At 39.4% G+C, this 20,118-nt stretch overlaps 2 protein-coding genes across 4 annotated transcripts; one reads left to right on the top strand and one right to left on the bottom strand.

Moving 5' to 3' along the window:
• Nucleotides 1–428: 428 nt before the first annotated feature.
• On the top strand, nucleotides 429–6,209 carry ptcd3 (pentatricopeptide repeat domain 3). 2 transcript variants are annotated; one of them, XM_056769616.1, is made up of 24 exons: nucleotides 429–730; nucleotides 907–959; nucleotides 1,037–1,064; nucleotides 1,166–1,211; nucleotides 1,297–1,365; nucleotides 1,657–1,761; nucleotides 1,844–1,967; nucleotides 2,081–2,187; nucleotides 2,320–2,393; nucleotides 2,923–3,010; nucleotides 3,096–3,156; nucleotides 3,324–3,406; nucleotides 3,487–3,631; nucleotides 3,726–3,776; nucleotides 4,164–4,253; nucleotides 4,332–4,360; nucleotides 4,446–4,552; nucleotides 4,644–4,722; nucleotides 4,802–4,892; nucleotides 5,004–5,089; nucleotides 5,195–5,343; nucleotides 5,429–5,470; nucleotides 5,764–5,922; nucleotides 6,012–6,209. In XM_056769616.1, the coding sequence occupies exons 1-24, from the start codon at nucleotides 531–533 to the stop codon at nucleotides 6,055–6,057; spliced, it is 2,112 nt and encodes a 703-aa protein (XP_056625594.1). In that variant the 5' UTR covers nucleotides 429–530; the 3' UTR covers nucleotides 6,058–6,209. The 2 variants fall into 2 exon arrangements, with proteins under 2 accessions (XP_056625594.1, XP_056625593.1); XM_056769615.1 differs by having other exon boundaries at nucleotides 430–730; nucleotides 1,034–1,064.
• Nucleotides 6,210–7,036: 827 nt separating this feature from the next.
• Nucleotides 7,037–19,688, bottom strand: immt (inner membrane protein, mitochondrial (mitofilin)). Of its 2 annotated transcripts, XM_056769686.1 has the most exons (14): nucleotides 19,504–19,688; nucleotides 18,135–18,208; nucleotides 17,383–17,575; nucleotides 15,535–15,682; nucleotides 14,956–15,072; nucleotides 14,269–14,379; nucleotides 13,909–14,042; nucleotides 13,320–13,423; nucleotides 12,860–12,995; nucleotides 12,094–12,223; nucleotides 11,642–11,865; nucleotides 11,414–11,545; nucleotides 8,626–8,755; nucleotides 7,037–8,491 (listed from the first exon to the last, which is right to left on the bottom strand). In XM_056769686.1, the coding sequence occupies exons 1-14, from the start codon at nucleotides 19,543–19,545 to the stop codon at nucleotides 7,884–7,886; spliced, it is 2,283 nt and encodes a 760-aa protein (XP_056625664.1). In that variant the 5' UTR covers nucleotides 19,546–19,688; the 3' UTR covers nucleotides 7,037–7,883. The 2 variants fall into 2 exon arrangements, with proteins under 2 accessions (XP_056625664.1, XP_056625665.1); XM_056769687.1 differs by lacking the exon at nucleotides 14,956–15,072.
• Nucleotides 19,689–20,118: the final 430 nt, after the last annotated feature.

Raw genomic sequence — 20,118 nt, 5'->3', positions numbered from 1 at the left:
GCGGATGTTTCATTTAACAGTATCTCACATAACAACAAAATCAACTTTCTACGACTGAGTTACAAACAAAAGATATTTTGAATTTTTACCCTTTGAATATTTGCTCGGAATGGAGGCTTCCTGCCACAGAAATAACAAGAACGTACGTTGGCTACGCGTAAACAGAAGTGGGCGGGTCTTCTGGGACTAGCTATTTTTTTGTACAATAAATATAATAATTATTCTGTTCTATCATTTTGTCTATTGTTATGTAATGCTATTGTAATGGCAAAGTGTTATTTTAAAATGTAATTATCGTCAAGACTGTCCAGCACATTGGTCATGTGATGCGTCTTACTTTTCTCAACGCTGGTCAGAATAGACCAATCACAGTAGTTCGTGGTATTCAACGTTTAGTTGTACGTTGTTCTTGCGACAGGATTCTATTTGTATCACAGATAAGACTATTAAATACACTTTTATTTTTAATACTAAATTCATTGAAAGTAATATAACGAGTGCGAAATGAAGTGAAACGTCCACAGATTAGAATGAGGGATTGTTTTGTGAGCCACCGAGCGCCCCCTTCAGGAATAAATATACAACACAGGAACGGATATTACACATTCGCCACCCAATTCTATGTTCTGCCCCAGTCGGGTGTCATGGCGTCCTCCTGCACACAGGCGCTCAGGCATCATGTGTGTAAAAGTAGCAGATTATTTCACATTAACACACACAAATCAAACAGGTATGATATATACGCATTCACTGGGTTATGAGCGTTTATATGACATTTGTTGTTATTCGTCTTTTTTCCTGACATCACTAGTGATCTGTAGGTCATTTCAAGGGTCTGTCAAATCATGCCTGTTACATGATAGATGTAAATGTAAAGTTCACATGTATGATACGATCTGATTCCAGGAATTTGACTCTGAGTTCAGCTGCGTATCATCAGCCTGCAGTCTCAGCATCAGGTAAGACATTCATCTGCATTATGAAGTTGTGCTTTGTTTTGGAAAAAAAGTCATATTTTTATTCTTTTTTCAAGAAGAAATAGCCATTCCAAAGAAGAAAATATGGTAAGTACTAGTGTTGCTTTCCACTGACTCTTTGTGAATTTACTTAATCATTAAAGATTTTTGATGGTTAATTCATGAATGTTTTCATAATTTTTCATCAGGAGCAAAGAGGCTCTCCTACAAGCACTGGCATCAACTGTCAACAGGGTATGTCAAAATGTAACACAAACATCACAATGCTGCTTTACAGTACTTCCTCTTCATGCATAGTTGTGTGTTTTACACAACACAGGATCCTACAGCATCACAATACAGATTTCAGGATGATCCGTTTCTCACACCAAGAACATCAGGAGAGTATGTGAGTAGAACTACATTTCATTTGTCCGAATTTATCATGAAAGTTATTGTCCCGGTGGTTTTGTGTTCGTACAGTGGAGTCAATGGGGGTTCAACAAATCCTTTGAGGACAGGAGAAATCTCTGATGATAAAAATAAATGTCAAGCATTATGAATATATATTTTTGAATGTATATATTTGCTTGAAATCCTTTTTTTAAATAAACTATTAAAAAAGTATATGTGCGTATTTTTTGTAGTAATGTACAAGTACCTGTGGGTAATTGAGAAGACCTTATTCTCTCCTACACAGAAATTATTTTCCTTGTCCCAAGAATCAGGCAGAAATGCTGCAAAATATTTCATCGATAAGTTCCCGAAATACTTCCAGAAGGACTATGCAGAGCCTCATATTCCTGTGAGTGTGACGTGTGGGTATCTGAAATGATGTTTGTGATGAAGGCTGAAGGCACTGAAGGACTTTCTGCTTCTTTTGAAAGTGTTTGATGCCAGAGAGCCTGGAGCTTCAGATAGAGGAGGTGTCAGAAGCGGCTCTGATTGAGAGGATTCAGCTGAGGAAAGTCAGAGCTGCTGTGGATCTGTATGATCAACTGCTGCAGGCCGGTCAGAACTCTCACAAACCACCCAAACTAAACACTTGTGGTGTTTTTTTATATAATGCCAATGCTGTCATCGAACATGTCTGTTACGCTCTCTGATGGGTATGTTCTGCGCAGGTACCTCTGTGTCATCGGATGTGACCAATCAGCTGTTAGATCTGATTAGTTTTTATGGAGACCATGATCCTGTGCATGATGCTCCAGAGCAGAAGCCAGTGGAAACCGTAAGTGGTCTCAGACCCCGAAACAACCTTGCAGTAATAATCTATAAATTTATGGATTATAAACAACGCAGCGTTATATATCCAGAGGCGGTATCGATGGTAAAGTAACGTATGTGTTTGAACCTAATTTAGGTTATGCAGGATGAATCCCAGAGTAGGAAAGGAAGACCGCACAAACCTTCAGATATACCAAGAGCTGTCTGGAAGTAAGTGGCTGCCACTTTGTACAAAATTTAAGATTTAAGATGAAGTAAGGATTTCTGAGAAATGCTCTTAAAGGGACAGTACATAACAAATGAAAATTCTGTTATGAATTACTCATCCTCAAGGTGGTTTAAAGCTGTATAAATTTCCTTGTTCTGTCCAACACAATAGAAGATATTTTGAGGATTTAGGAAAGCAAAGCGTTCTGGGGGACCATTGGCATTTTGCCTTCTAGGCAATGGCGCCCCAGAACGGTCTGTTGCTAACATTCTTCCAAATATCGTTCTTTGTGTTCATCAGAAAGAAGACATTTTTACAGGTTGTAAACAACTTGAAGGTGACAGAATTTTCATTTTTGGGTGACTATCCCTTTCTTTTTTAAAACGGATCCCTAAAACAGCCCTACACAAAATAATGAACGCTCTCACTTGCTCTCTCTCTTTTAGTAAGCGTCTACGCCTGCTGTTACTGATTGGCTATGAGAGTTTTATGGTGTTGTGATTATAATTTGTCATTGTTTTGTTCCTTTAGAGAGAATAATAATGCAGAGAGAATATTTGCGCTTCTGTCGGAGCCAAACACGCGTTCATACAGCGCTCTCATCAGGGGTATGGTGAAGGTATGAGATGCGTTCTGTCTTTTCATACGTCCTTCTTTTCCTGTTGTGTTTGTTAATGTTAACCATGATGTGCTCGCGCTCACAGTATGGCGCACACTCCAAAGCTTTCAGCAACTACACAGACCTGCTAAACAACCGCCTGACAGGTGAGGATGCTTTTAAAACAGCATTTCCATCAGTTAAAGGGATCATGACAAATAAACATTTGAAAAGAGCAGAAGAAACGGGATGTTGTAAATAATTCAATTCATGTTCATTTGTAAGTGAAGTATTCCTTCAAATGTAGCTGATGTTCTCTTATATTCTGGTCTAGCTGATGTGCACATCTTCAATGCCCTGATCACAGCCGCTCCAGAAGTACAAGAGAAATACAATGAGAAATGGGAGCTGATACTGGTGCGTAGGCTTCTTTATGTCATCTGTTATGTCTTCAGTTCCAGCGGCAGCATCAGTCGTGTGTCGGTGTGTGTTTGTAGGATCTTCTGAAACAGATGGCAGAGCAGAAGATCAGACCCAATGTCTTGACGCTTAATGCTGTCCTGAAGGCTCTGAGACGTTGTGGTGCTCTGGGAAAATCGCAGGCCTTTCCCGTCATCAGTGAGATGAAGGCTCTGGCAATCGGTCGGTCAAACACGTGCCGGAATTGTAATCAGTTATGAAAATAATTCTGTTTTGGCATATGTAGTAAAAGGTTTTCTCTGCCGGTCTTTTTCAGAACCCAGCTTGGCCTGCTACAATCACGTTCTGTGCATCTTTTATAAAGCAGGTCATAGAAGTTATATGTTTATTTCTCTCATGCTTTATCAAGTAAATTGGCACACTAGTCAAAACCGAGAATATAACAGTGGTTCTCAAACTGGGGGGGGCACCGATTTTGTGGCATTTTATAAAATATTGAAATGTTTGATACAATTTATGCAATCAAACATCTGACAAATAAGACTACCAACGTAAAGAATTGATGTTTCAGCATTGTATAACTGAATAGGTTTTGGGTTTAATAAAAATGATACGTATTTATTTAGGGGGACCCACAAAGTCATGCACTCTACTTAAGGGAGCCTTACAACAAAAAAGTTTGAGAACCACTAGTATATAAAATCAAGTACACATGAACATGATTGTTTATTTCCCATGATGCTCGGCTTTGCAGGTGCCCCAATTCAGGGCCAATCGGACGTTTTACAGGAAGTGATGAATGAAATTTCTGGAAAGAGCTTTAGCTCTCAGGACCCAGATGATGGTACGGGTTTATTAATATATGAGTTTTTCAGTTAGTTGGTTGTGATTCTGACCTGTGATGTGACACTTTGTTGTGCAGCACTGTTCTTCATCACTGCTATGAGGATCGTAAGTACATTTCAGTCGAACACTTTCAGTTTATGATCAAGTATTTTTTCCAAATCTGATGTGTGCCCTGTTCGTCTCTCTGCAGTGTCTTGACACCAAAGACATGGAGCAGGCGTACAGAATCCATGAGCTGCTCGGGGTTGGAGACAACTGGAGATTGCTGGGAGAGGTTTTCCAGCAGAACATTTACTAGTGAGTATAGCATCTACAAAACAAAACAATCATGACAAAATCATTTCGTAGTGAATAAGTAGTGAGTAATGAATGTGTCTTGATGCTGCAGCACACGCTTCTTCAGTCTTCTGTGTATGATGGAGAACATTGATGTGGTGTTGAAGTGGTACAGAGATCTGATTCCCTCAGTGAGTGAACATTTTAAACACACTGCTTCATATAAACACACACACACTGCTGAAATATATGATGTGATCTGATCTGCAGGTGTACTTTCCTAATTCCAATGTCATGAGAGATTTACTGCAAGCTCTGGATACTGACAACAGATTAGACCTCATTCCCCAGATATGGAACGGTGAAGATGATTTTTTACCCTCCCTGCAATAGTATGAATCATGTCACTGCTCTTTCCATGGTAACAGTGAACATTACATTATACTAACAACAATACGTTGCGGATCTGCAGATATCAAACAGCTGGGCCATGCAAACAGACAGAATCTGGTGGAGGAGGTGCTGACTCTCATGGCCAGAGAGAAGCAAAGTCAAGAGGTAAAACAGCACCTCAAGAAAGATGGCACCGAATCAGATATGTATTGACCGCTGTAGAATCTAACGTGTTATAATCCACTTGTATGTTCATGTTTTGGTGTGCAGGTTCAGGAGTCATTTGCTCATTGTGCACTGGACGTGAAAAATATTTATGAAGCGGGCGACCGTGGAAAGGTTACGCTGAGCTGGACAGCTTCTTCTCTCAGCGATGTCATTTCCATATTACTGGCCGCTCAGAGGAGGCGCGAGGCCTGGTACCATCGCCATTTTCTATTAACCTAAACAATCCAAACATGTAGGGTAAAACAACTTATTGATATATTTTATCTATTCATTCAGGGATATGCTTAAGCTCATCAAGACCAACAACAGAGTTCCAAGGTAGGACTAGATTTACAAATTTCAAATGAACTTTGATGCCTTTTCCCGTATTTTGCGATTACTGGATACAGACTTTAAAACAATATTTTAATACAGATTGTATTTTAAAGTTGAATGTGTATATTCACTATAGAAATGTCTGTCATGTATTTTCATGACTTTCTAGACCTGGAAATCAATTGAAAAATTCCTCGATCTTTGATGAGTGAAGGGACCTTTTTAGAGCTTTTCGAACTGATAAATGTTGGAAATATGAATGTATTTTGATAGATTGATTTGTGTTGTTGTGTCAGTGAGGAGCTGCTGAATAAGTTCTTGACATGTATAAAGGAGAGTGGTGATGTGAATCAGGCTGTGGAACTGCTCCAGATCACCGCCGGTTTCTGTTTGCCCGAGATGTCAAAGCTCATTGAGAGGGTCCAGAAGGAGTTCCAGCTGTCCGAGCAGCAAAAGTATGATTAACTTCTTTATGAAACAGCCCAAAGTATTTAAAGACGTCTGCATATTATAAACTGTAACTTTTGTGTCTGTCATCATGCAGGAGCATCTTGTCTGATCTGGAACTACAGACCTATAACAGTGATTAACTTTGATGCTAAGATTCTTCCTGCAGTGTGGAAAATGGAGAAAAGTGCATTGTCTGGTTTTTCACAAATACTTCTGTACTTATAATACACAAAGTACATGTTTGCTGTATGTATTCAAGAGTTCTCTACTCAAATAAAAACTGTAAATGATGTGTTTGTTCCTCTCTTTGACCAGCCCTCATTTGATTTCAGTCATTATTTCTTAAGGTGTCAAACCAGTTTGACTCCATTTCTGTTCACGTCAAATAAAGCCCAGTACAAAGTCTCATAGCATGGAAATGAACTGATCGTTTAGTAAGAAAAATATGCAATGGATTTTTCTTAATGAGGTAAATGTCTAATACAGTTTGTAAGTGAAATCTATTGTACTTCAAATGTTCTGATGGGCAAATATTAGTAAAGTGATATGTTCTGCCTACTGAAAGGTGAAGGTTCAAACCTCAGAATGGCAAATCCTATACTAATATTGCTGTGCTCTTGTTCAACACAGTAAACCCGGTGTTGCTTCAAGTGTGTGTTCTCAGAACAAGCACATAAAGTCCCAATTAATCCACTAATCTGATTCTGTTAATTGGAAGCCTTTACTCTAGTTCATCTGAATTACAAATTACAAAATAGGTATGCATGTATCTATACAAATCAGTATTTGTACCTACACTGGTAGAAATAAAACCTAATATTACAGTCTATTTAGGACATTATTCACCCAAAACTTGAATTCTCTCACGATTCACGCATCTTGTGACCATGTCATGTGTTTTATCAAGAGACGCAGGACCACCATGAGATTATAAATTGTAGACGGGCCCCCATACCTGAATTTAGCACTCGGATATGTTTGTTTTGGTTTCAGTCTTGATAAACTCAGAATATTAAGATTGTAAATCTCCATAAATAAAAAAAAACTCCAGAATACATTTGTTAAGCCACCGATAAATTCCATATTTTGACTACTTAAGAGGAAATAAAATCTCAAATCTGCTAATAAATCATTTTTAATTTGCATCCCAACGGTTTTTACAGATCATACAGTGATTTGCTGAAATCATAATTCATTAATTAAGACACGACAGCTAAAGATGAGACAAATTTGAGGTGACGTGAACTTTCTCCACAGGAGGAGTGATATGATGTGTTTTCAGTGACTGATTTAACTTAAGATGGACACTTTATACTGCAGTGGAATAAAAACACCTACAGCTACACACAAATTTATCTGTGAAATAACACCGTATCATAACAAGGCACAATGCAAAATAAATGTCAGGTGTAATACCAGTTGAAGTCTATTCCATCTTTAAAGGCATTGACCTGCTGATGCAAACTAGCCAAACCCGAGTGTGGTTTTAAATGAGAAGCGTCATCATATTTTATCCATAAAAGCTAATTAAAATCATTAATAGATACACGTTAAATTATGATGAAAAATAAACCAAAATAAGAAATAGCATTCTTTTCAACAACCATGATTTATTGATATTGAACACTGAGAGAAAGATTGATAATTCTCAACAGTCTGCTAAATAAAGAACCAGTTAGAACTTTGAAACTGAAGCGTTACATGTGAAATCTGAGACAGGCTAATGTCACGCTGACCCAAAGACCTTTCTAACCGCTAAATGCACACCTGGTACTCTCACTGGTTCTTCTGGATGGTAGGCCACGTACATTTTGAGGGCAGAGCCTTCCTGCAAAAGTGCTTTAGACAAATAAGAAAACAAATTGGCTAGCACGCAACATACTTATAAATTAACCAGAGGAGCGTCAGGTTCCGTTAACACGTAACACTCCTCCTAATTTACATACTCTCAGCAGAGTGGGTGTGGCTAAGGGGCCTGCGTGGTGCCCAGCCCCGTGGCGTTGGCGTACGCTGATAGCAGGCTGATCACCTGCTTTGTTTCTAGAGTAAGCCGGGCTTCTTTAAGCCAGTCCTGCGCCACACGCCGCGACTCTCCTCTGAGTTGATTGACGAACTTTGCGGCGAGTTCCAGGTCGCCGTGCTCGATGCTATAGGTCGCATAGGCGAGCAGCTTGAACGTGTGGAGGTCCTCGGGCCTTAGCTTAGTAGGAGGAGCCTCCTGTTCTCTCTCAAACAAAAGGACGGCTTGCAGGTAGGACAGGAAGTACTGGTAAAGGCTGTTGCGGGTTTCGTCGATAAGAGCCACGCGTCGCGCGAGCCGGCGGATGTCGTAGAAGCGCGCTCGGAGGGAAGCTTCGCTGTAGATCCCTCGGCTTAGAGACTCGTCTGGAATGGCGCCGGCCAAAGCCTGAGCGAACTCGTTTTCTGCGCAGCTCTCTTTAATTGCACAGACAGCGCCATCTAAAGGCTCGGTGGGGGAATCGGCACCTGCCGACCTGAAGGTGTAGTTCAGAGCCTCCACAGACAGCCACAGATGGTGAGCTTTACGGGCCTCTTGCTCGGCAATAACATGACCTTGAAACAAAAACAAACGCATGAATTTCAATCGGATATAAAAATACTTCAAACTCAAGAACATTGAAAATTGATAAATCGAATGGCTTCCTCAGAACGTGATCCTGGCAGAGCTGAAGTGAATTCAGACGTACTGTCTATGGTCTCTTCGATGCCCTTCAGTCGGGCGTAAGCAGAATTCATGTCCAGGGTGAAAGTGTCCAGTTGCTCTTGAGTCAGTCTACGGTAATGAGTTTCCTGCTCCATCACCTTACTGTTCAGGATCTACACACAAAGAGAGTCTCACTGTTAAACATCTTAGAAAAGGAGTTCTTAAGCCAGTGCTGAACTACAGTTACATCCAAATCAGGTCATCAGACACAAAAGGACAGATTTATTTTCTACGCAGGTTAAAAAGACCAAAATCTCATGGCTGTCAACATTACACTTTCATAAGTGGGTGATATTGAATATTTAAATTTTGTTTTACTTTGTGACTATATTATGTTTTATTTAATCATATTGTATCACATTTTAATGCAGTTTCTTTAAATTCACAAAATTAAGGTCTAGTTAATGTAAACAACCTCATTTTTTGAAATATAAAGTATTTGGCGAACTCCAGCATTATGGACGTGACACACAAACTGTCAGGGAATGAATTTGTTACCAATAGGGATGTAACGATACATTTAGCTCACGACGCGATTCACGATACTGATCTCACGATTTATTTTTTTACAAAATGAATAAAGACAAATTAGAAATGAACAATAGTCCTTTTATTATTTCTCACATTTCTTTTTAAAATAAATATATATTTTTTGTCAAATAACAAAACTAGGAGAGGTTGAAAAAGGAGAGGTTGTTCTAATGGTTTCATTAGATGTTAAATAAGTCTCTGGTGTCCCCACTAAAAAAAACACGACTGATCTTTTAATATACCATGCACTACATACCCACTTTTGCATGCAAGGAGAAACCACTGTTTTAGTGTTTGTCTCTGAGAGCTGCTAGTCTCCGCCCCCTGTGCTTGTATGCTAAGTATGGTCCCATAAAGAGAACGAGAAACAAGTTCTCGTCTTTGAACACCAAACATATTGTTTTCGATAAGCACACCTGTTTCCCCCGGGGCCATTCTCGAAGCCCCTCCGGTCCCTGTTGGGAGAGAGAACCGCGTCGCAGGTTTACAAACCAATGACACAGTTTTCTGAAGTGAAGATACTCAAGACAATGCATCGCCATTTCTCTAAATCAAATTAACGGTACACAGAACAATCCTGTCGCATGTTTACAAGCCACACAAATTTCTTTCTATCAGTGAATGGACAAACGTGTCACCGTGACATTTTATCTACTTTTAAGTTACCGCAGGTCCCTGGTGTTTTACTTAAAAAATACCTGTACTTTGCCTAGTTCAGTGTGGATGATTTCCATTGAAAACTAAATAAATCTATCGCTCTCTTGTCTCCCGTAAGTCTGGGAACATTGTTCTGTGCAGCCAACAACATAACAGATCGTAAGTTTTGCTACTTTTGACATGTTGTTGGAACTTCACACATGTGAAAACAACAATGGCTGCGGCGCGATGGTTGGACACATTCAGAACAAGGGGCGGAAATATTATAATAAGAATGACTACTTACGTCAGTAAGAGCGCGATTTCTGAAGCGCTCTTTTCCCAAAGGCTTGCAGAGATAGACTCACATAAAAAGTTAATGATTTGTCTTTTTTCACGTTTTTCTGAGTTTGCAGGTGCACTAGAGACCCGATTTTAGCATTTAAACATGGAAAAAGTCTGTTTTGCATGAAATGTCCCCTTTAAAACAAATTCCAAATAATATAAAACATGAATAATACAAAAGTCTCTTTAAAATAAACAAATAAAGACTTTGTCTGTTTCTTTTTGGGATTTTTTTTAACATATAAGAAATATAAGCATATCCACGTTTTCCAAGTTTGCGGTAAACACAGCGGCCCTGCTGTTTAAAACATGTATAGCGATTCAAATAACATCTCATCCGGCTTGAATTGTCAGATATTAGCAGGGTTGGACTGGGAAGAAAAAACAGCCCTGTTTCTGTCTACTGGGGGGTATTCGGGGCATGCATGGTTACGTCTGTCTACCTGGGGGGTGCCATGCATACGTGTCTTCTGCATTCGCGTTGCGTGCATTCGAATTTATAATATGTTTGTCTGAGCGGCTCAAGCGTCCGATCCGGCACCATACGTTAGCTGCCCACCGGGAAAATTCCCAGGATGCCAGATGGCCAGTCCGCCCCTGCATATTACAATCCATTTTCAACGTGCTCACTGTGAATCGTTACATCACTCAATAAATTGAACTGCTTTAAATTGTTTTTGCTTTTATTTTACTAACCCCCTAATAGAGTTTAAACATAAAAAAATCTGTCACGAGTTCACAAGTTTTCTATTTAAGAAAAGAGAAATAAACATGTGTTATGGATGCGACTGAAAAAGTGAGACAGCATACTTTGTAGGATTTCTTTGAATCAAAATGCACAAACCATAAGCAACTATACCCATCACACAAAAAAAGAGAAGAGATGGATCTTTATAGAACATAAAAAGTGACTGTATTTTATTTTTCATACGGCCAATTATGAGGAATTTGTACCGTAATGGATGTGACGATTTTGAAATTGACCTGTATACTTACCTGACTATGGAAAATCATCCTTTAAAAAATGCTTCAAAAACCTTTTTCATGGTTGTTAAAACGAAAAGGTTTTTTTCATTTTGCCTAGAATTTTCATTTCGGTGAATCATTGAAAGTCAGTGGGTTGGGAAGTAAGTCTAAGCAGGCGTCTGTATACAGTTAAGTGGGTCAGCTTTGAAACATTTAGGAATTTCCCCACAAGTCTCAATATTCCAGCTAACTACTGTAAAATGTGAATGAAGAGGTGATGTGAGCGTTGGTACCTCTAGTGCCTCCTCACGCAGCTCCTGCTCCTGCACCTTCAGCACGTCACGCAGGTGATCTGTGTGTGCAGCAGCCTGACGCCGCAGCTGGGTTCTCATCTCAGCCTCCATCACCTCACGCACTTCCTGCATCTGCACACACACACACACACACACAGCATTGGTATCTACGGTGTGAGAAAATGTCATTTAAAGAAGTCCTAAAAAGTATAGTGATAAAGCCCACACCTTCTTCTCCTGCTCCAGTCTCATGTCCTCATGGCTGTGCTCCAGAGCAGAAATCACGGCTCTCTCCACACTTTTCTTATTCTCCAGCTTCTGCTGCTCCAGAGCAGTCTCGATGTGGATCTGCTCCCTCACTCGCTGCTCAGCCAGCTCACGGTTCAACTGATCGATGCGCCGGTGAGCGTGAGCGATCAGGGCGTTCAGATCATCTGCGCTCAGCTTCCCCGCTGAAAGATATTCAAGAGTTTTCTTTATGCTAGTAAGTACATAAGATGACCTTCAGCCAACTGTTGCTACCTTGTGTTTTCAATATTTTCTCAACAATTTTCAATCATTATTGAGCATTGAAAAGTCCATTTCATGAAGGAATTATTTCATTTTTGTATAGACAAAATTATTCATTCTTAAGGTTCTGATTAAAACACAATGTATTCATAAACCGTGTGAGATCTTACTGAGTCCCTTCCAGTTGGCCTGGATCTCAGGTGTGATGCTGGCGAGCTCTTTCTGAAATTGAACTTTGGCTTCATTCACCAGCTCACTGTACTGAGAGACGATCTTCGCCTCCGTCTGCGCATTCTGGACCTGCAGATATACACATACACACACACACACACACACACGTCATATACAGCGTGTAGAGCCTCTCCTGGTCTCAGTGGATTAATTCTCTGCAAAAAAATCTCACAACAATTCAGAATGATTTTACGAGGAGGCCAATTTGTATGAATGCATACGATCTCATTCATACATTTTAGGACAATTTGCTTTCGAGCCCGTGAGGTCAGGTTTAGGGACGGGTTTGATTACTGTTTATGTAACAAAGCATGTTTTTCATCTCATCATTTTATTTTGTTTTGTTTTGTAAGCAACAAATAATGTTGAGGGATGTGACCATTCACTCAGCTCACGATGTGATGCAATTCACAATATTGAACTCCTGATCCGATTTCTTCACAATTTATTTTTATTATGTTGAGACAAATTAGAAATTAACAACTGCCCTGTTATTATTATTTCTAAAATGCTGCACATTCTTTGTAAAATAAAAATATTTTTGTCAAATACCGAAAGAAAGGTTTCATGCATTTTAAACGAATGTAAAGGTCAAGTCAGGAGGGAAAATGGTGATATGTTGTGAAACCAACAGAACATTAACAAACATGATATAGATGTCTCAAATGTACCAGCACATTACTGTGGTTAGATCAATACACTTACTTTGGTTACAACAGCGTCCAGATCAACGATCATGTTGTGTAAATTCTCCTCTGCCGCCAGTATCTGTGGTCTCGCCCCATCGATCTTGGATCTTTTAGCGTGGTTGATCACGCTACGAAGTTTCTCAAGCTCTTCTCTGAAATATTACATGTAAAACGCATCATCAATACAGTTTGTCTAGGACCTGTATGTAGTGAGTGTGTAGTCGGTATATTAACACTCAGGGAGCTATTTTTAAAATGGAATAGTTAATTTGAGGTTGTGGTTTTCCGTACAGGGCCTAAGACTAGTCCTAGACTAGACTATATTACCTCATTAGATGTCAAATATTGATTTGAAATATTTAATTTGCTCATTTGTAACAAATTCAGCCCTTTTGCAGGGAATACCGGTTTCCTTCCTTTTTTTTTTTAAGTAAAGACACAAATATTGTCAGTTGTATCAAAAGTGTTGGTCTCACTTGGCTTTAAGCAGGGCTTCTCCGGCCTCATCCACAGCTCGGGTTCTCTCGCTCATAGCCTCGTTCAGTTCTCTCCACTGAGATGACTTCTTATCTGGAGGAGTCTGAAAACACAAACACAAATCAATACAACAGAACATCATAATCAAGCACTGAAACCTCTTTACCTGGCCTGAAGATCCCAGATATGTTATGTGTAGAGGTAACACGATTCATTTACCTCACGATACGATTCATTCATGATTTATTTTTACGAAAAGAGTTGAGACGAAATACAAATGAACAACTGCTCTTTTATTATTTCTCAAATGCTGAACATTTCTTTGTGAAATAAAATGATCATAAACATCAAATTTAAAAACTAAACTGCAATTTAAAAATAAACTAACAAAGACTTTTGTATTTTTTTTACATTTAAGAAATATCAGCATATCCACATTTACCAAGTTTGCAGTAAACACAGCGGCCCCTGCTGTTCAAAACATGTACTGCGATTCAAATAACATCTCAACCGGCTTGAATGGCATATTATAACCGATTTTCGACCAGCTCACAGTGAAGTTATATCACTAGTTATGTGTCTGTGTACCTGTGAGTCCATGGCCTCTTTGAGTTTGAATGTGTGTGCTGCAATGGCGGTTAGTGCGGCCTCCTGGGCTCCCATGGACTGTAGGGTCACCTTTGCTGTGCTGCCCAGTGTTTCTTCTAGTCCAGCAGTCAAAGCTGAGAAGAGTAAAAACATAGCCCAAAGAACCATCACATAACACAACCTAACCTGAACCTGTAAGAATTAAGCAGGTGAATAAAATCAAATAAAATGGCAACTATTGTCTACTGGTGTCAGTTATTCTGTCTATCCGTTATATTTATGAACCTCATTACTCTAGGAAATGAAAAAGACAACTGATGACAAGAACTCATGAACGAGTGTAAAATCATGTGTGCTCACCCATTAAAGTGTCATGCTCAGCTTTATCCTGTTGAGCGAGTCGAGCGGTCACTTCATCTGCCGATCTCTCCTTCAGCACAGTCTCAGGATGAGCGCATTCTTTACACTCTTCTGCAACAAACAAACAAGATGACACAGCCTGAGATGACACATTCTCACTCATGCTACACACTGGATCATTTTTCCAGATTTTAGGATATATTGCCCAGCCTTTGCACCAGGCTCAACTACAGGTTCTAATCCTAGGGATCCTGATTTTCAGAATCCTGATACACACATACACACACAATGTGAAGTATATCAAGTGGAAAAATGTCTGGCACAGACTTTCATTCACTCCAAAAACCGGAAATGTTTTTGCTTTGTCCCGGAGGACACTGAACACAAACAAGAACAAAATGAGCACAGTCACAAACATATACGGTCCCATTACAAATGAGGAAAGGCACGTGTAGGGTCTTGGGAAAGAGTATCAGATACCGGACGTTGGGTGAGTAAACCTTGAGGAAGAAAAACCAAACAGACACACAAGCATGAGACATACAAAGAACACGGACAGAAAGTACTTGTGCAGGTAAAACGATGAGATTGTGACTGTCAACCACGTGCAGATTTGATGGAGGCTTTACAGGCAAACACTGATGCCAGATCAGGTGTTATAGGCCGTGTGAGTGATCCAATGCTGACCTGCAGGGGGGGCTGGCACGGGGGGCTCAGGTGCAGTTACATCGCTCGTACCCGGGGCGGGCACAGAGGGCACCTCACTGAGAGCTGAAATAATATGAGCTGCCTCGGCAGAGGCTTCTGCAACAACATTAAAACTCACATGAGAAATACAGAGCACACTGACTTTTACTGCGAAGATCAAAACCAGACCCATGTGTGACCTTTCATGTTTCCTATTTTTAGGTTCGGTGTGAGATTAGACATTCAGCTTGTGTGTGTGTTTATGTGATCAGAAACATCTGGTTCTTCGCTCAAGTGGCCTTATAATGTAAATATTGTTTTTATTAAATATGTTTCCTCTGTTTTCTTTTGCCACCTGTATGTAAAACACAGAATTTTAGGTCTCTTTATGGACTTATCTTTTGTAACAAATCGCACCTTGTATGTGTGTCAGACACAATTTTTCTATGCTACTTGTGAGTCTGATTTTACAAATGTTAACACAACATCAGAGATGAATGTAATGCTGTTACAGACGTTACAGGTTTAATGCGTGTTAAAAGCCTCTGAACATGTTACAGCACAAACAGTGTTGCTCACCCTCAAGCGTCTTTGGGGCAGGTGGTCCTGGTGCATCCTCTACAGCGGCTGGAGGGGCTGGATCAGACTTCTTTGCTTTAGCTTTAGGTTGCTTGGACTCCTTAGAGGCTTCTGACAGTGAGGATATTTGCAAAGGTTCCACCTTTACCTATAAAAGACAAAATGACAAAAGGTAAGAACAGAAGCCATTATTTAGCTGAAACTATGTCAGCATTAGGGATGTGGCTGTGACGAAATTTTCCCACAGGTTAATAGAGGTGTAAAAACATCGGTAGTACCGGTGACACAGGGGGTAGGGGGTTTGCTTTGGAGTGGTCCAGTATGCCCCCCTGCTTAAGACGCATTTTAATTATGAATTAGCGACATTCGGGAACGACAATTGCTTGAATCAATGGTGGGTTCAATTATCTGTCTTAATGAAAACACACAAATCTACAAAATAGTATAATGACATCTGGTTATAGTAAACACAGACCTTACAAAAGAATAATCACACCACACATCACGTAAATGTGTTTTTTTTATCTTACAATAAGATATTTTGTTGTCGCAATTAAATTCATCCAATGATAAGGGAAATAAAAACCATTCTCTGCTAAAAGAGAACAAATGTGTATTCTTCCCCTTATATTGCGTGTAAAAATATTTTGGTATTTCATCCATTCTGACTTCTTTACAATGTTAAACGTGTTTTCTTCTCATGCTTAACATGGTCAACTTGTCAAAAGATGAGTTTGGCGTATTAAGTAGTACTTCTGTGCTCAATACACTCCCCCAGGGATCGTATAGGTTTCGGACTGTTTTTTTTCGAACATATAAAACTGTTTTGCAATAATGAGAGCAGTGGAAGGAGCATGCGCAGACGTCACTTTCACTTGTGTGCAGGAGAGAGAGAGAGAGAGAGAGAGAGAGAGAGAGAGAGAGAGAGAGAGAGAGAGAGAGAGAGAGAGAGAGAGAGAGCATACGTTTGCAAAGTTCAGGTGTTTCTTTCTTCACTGCATTTGGGTGATGAATGTTATATAAACGGTGGATATAATGCTGGATTTGGAGATCGTGTGAAACTGATATATGGAGCCATCCCAGCGATTAAAGATGCCTGACATGCGATGAGTGAAACTGATGTCTGGGTTCTGTTGACAATGGGTGCGCACATGCTTTGGTTAAGCCTATAACCACTGCCCCCCCGCATGCGGCGTATGTTTTGGAAAAAAAACGTACAGCTGTATCTGTCTTATATAAATATGATCAAACTAAATACTCTTCGAAGATACGAAGTCAGCAATACTACTATAGGTACTCAAGATTAATATACAGCTGGCAGAAACCATGTGTGTTACACCCGCTTTAACAAAATGAGTAATCACGGCACACATTGTGCAACAAATAAATAAATACGAAACCAAAAACGTTTATGTTAAAAAAATAAGAAACAAATAAGAAAGGAATACGAATGCATAATGTTTGTTAAATCAACGGCAAAGCACTGGCTTTTGAAAATTGGAACAAAAATGAAATTCAAACTTAACTGGCTCGTGATGACAGTGCTTACTGCTTACATATTCTACATGTTCTTTGACAGAAAAGCAAATAAATTCTGACTCCTGCTGCTGATCTTTACTGCAACACTTGTTCCGCTAACGCTGAATGCAGCAGCGGTGTTCCGATGCCCAACTGTAGTTTGGTCTTCAACTAAACTAATTGATAACTATAAAAAAAAAAATGAGGGCGGGGGCCGGCGCTGCGGTGGACAAGTGATATAATCAATAGACGGGTGGACAATGACCATCACAATAAGCTTAGTCAGAATACATACTGTAAGCGTACCAATACAATGACATCATCACTTACCGGTTTCTTTAGTAATGGGACAAGTGGAGGAGATGGAGGGCCAAGTGCCATCTCAAACAACTGATCAGAGTAGGGAACGCTCTTCTCTACATTTGCTCGAAATTTAGGGTCCCATTTGGCATAAAGGATCGTACCACCGACACCTCCACCCACTGTCAGAAGACTAGCGGCCACTATTTTCCCAGCAGTAGATCTGTGAAAACAAAGAACTCTCAATTAACATGTGTTTTCACTGTGTAAACACGTTATATAGTAATTCAATATGGTTTTGCACTCAACATATCCGGGTAGAAAGTAAGGGATAATTTACATCCAGCCAGTTGATATCGCAAAATAAATACAGAGGGAGATCAGGACAAGTCTTGTATCACCCTGAATGGGATTATGTAGCCATAACAATCAGATGGATGTACATTATCCCTTACTTTCTAACCGGATATGTTGTGTGCAAACCATGTCATATTATTATAATTATTATTATTACACGGCAACTTAGCACACAAGTCAATTATTGGTCACTTATCATATTATTTTAGGTAATCTGTAACGCATAAATGTTGGCACATTAATCTTAGAGTACACAACAAAATACTGTACTCTGCAGTACCAGGATGGGGAGTGTGTTATCAATTTTAGAGGTTGTTATCTGGGAATAACATACCTTGGATTGTGACCACTGACCAATCAGAATCAAGTATTCAAGAGCGCTATGTCATAATAACATTTAAAATAGCTACTGATGTTTTTCATACCCAGACTCTCCAGCTGTGGCGTATCTGCGACAATGCTGCAACGGTTGCCCCGTCACTTTCCCACACACACATTGCTGCAGAGAGGCAATAAAAATATTCACCAAACATCCAATACACAAAAACAAACTAATTTTAATTGAAACGACAGCTTTCTTAACAATGACCTAATAATTAACCCAATTTTATTACAGTTAACATTTATTTTACACAAAAAAGTAAGTGAAAGTAGAATTTCTGTTGTACTGTTGGACGTCTTGTTGTGATACAAAGTAAATTTGTGGATTTAACAAACAATATAATAATTCAGTTAGCGTTAAAAGAAACAATGAAGGAACAGTGAGTTTTGATACCTTAAAGTGATACTTCACCCAAAAATGAAAAATCTGTCATAATTTACTCACCTTCGAGTTGTTACAAATGTGTATAAATTTGTTTGTTCTGATGAACAGGGAAGAAAGATATTTGGTAGAATGCTTATAACAAACAGATCTCAGTTTGGGGCGCTTTTGGGGTATGGATCTGTTTGGTTATAAGCATTCTACCAAATATCTTTCTCCGTGTTCATCAGAACAAAGAAATGTATACAGATTTGAAACAACTCAAAGGGGGGTAAATGATGACAGAATTAACATTTTTGGGTGAAGTATCACTTTGAGGCCAACAGTAATGTAGCTGTGTTCCGTATCTGTGTCACATATAGTGAATTATTCAAGAGAGTAAAAAACATCACAGCAGCACAGCAGTGAAAACGAAAGCCAGTGTTTGTGTGGGACACTTTACTGAACTTTTCACGGACAAGGTCACGTCCTTTTATTGGACAAATCAAATAAACACTTGCAGAAAGCATAGAAACTGAATTGTTTAAATGACATATTACTCAACGCAGGCAGGATTTTAGTGAAACGCAGTTAAATGTGAAGCAATAACATTTACAGGATTTGCCGACAGCACCTTGTTAGCATTCTTATCCGGATGACAAAAAACTGTATCATGCACAACCCGCCCACATTTGTAAATGTTGCGCTTCTATTGGTGCGCATATGTATCACTCACGTTAACTTGAAATTGTATTGGTTCCGAGTGTCTGTCTATCCCACCGACAACGCCCCTTTCGAACACACTTTACGACGTTAACGTAAAGTAGCATTCCACACCGGTGTGTCACTTACGTTGTGGTAAATAGCATTTACAATCAAAGGCATTCGTTAATTGAAATATGATATGATTTAAAATGATTGATAGTTGCTGAAATACATGGTACAAATAAATATGTTTTAATACGCAGTTTAAAAATAAATGTCAAATGCGGCGGGCCTGTCTGTGGGTCACTGAATGACCGTTCTCAACATGCTAATAGAATAAAACTCACCCGCGCTGCTGCATGTGCTCCTTTCCAACAGACGCGCTGCATGCTTTCCACTTCTGCCTCTAAGTGCTGAATTTATGAACAGAAATGTACGACAGGTTTCAGCAAAACATTATAAAAGTGATCAACCTCAAGTGCAGTTTTTCTCCAGCAGCACACTGTAGATTAGCTCCAGCACGTAGTGAGTGACAGAGACGCACATGCGCATGTGCATCCATACGCGAGGTCACGTGTTCACGGCCAAGAAATATCCATATTCGATTGCGTGCAAAACACTAGTCTACGCTCATTTACGTACTTAAAAATTCACGATGACCATAGTTTTAACTAACGTAAAAATAAAGCTTTCATATAAGTTAATTTTTAATTCTCGTGTCATTTTTAGTTTGATGACCTGTTAACCTAGTTTATTTTGTTTTTTTCCTAAGCTTTGCAGTTGCTAGTGTTTTGGGTTGTTTAAGTCCAAGGACAAATCTCTTGTTCTCATTTAAAGACATGTATCAGGTGTTAAAGTGTTGAAGCATTTTTCCAGTGTGAGATTAAAAAAAATCCTTAATTTTGCATGTTGTGTAATGATACAGCACCTCAGTTAAATGAAGTCCATAAATGTGGTGACAT

The sequence above is a fragment of the Triplophysa dalaica genome, chromosome 16 (genome assembly GCF_015846415.1).
Source record: "Triplophysa dalaica isolate WHDGS20190420 chromosome 16, ASM1584641v1, whole genome shotgun sequence".
In the NCBI taxonomy this organism is placed as follows: domain Eukaryota; kingdom Metazoa; phylum Chordata; class Actinopteri; order Cypriniformes; family Nemacheilidae; genus Triplophysa; species Triplophysa dalaica.
This window is presented reverse-complemented; position numbering and strand designations above follow the sequence as displayed.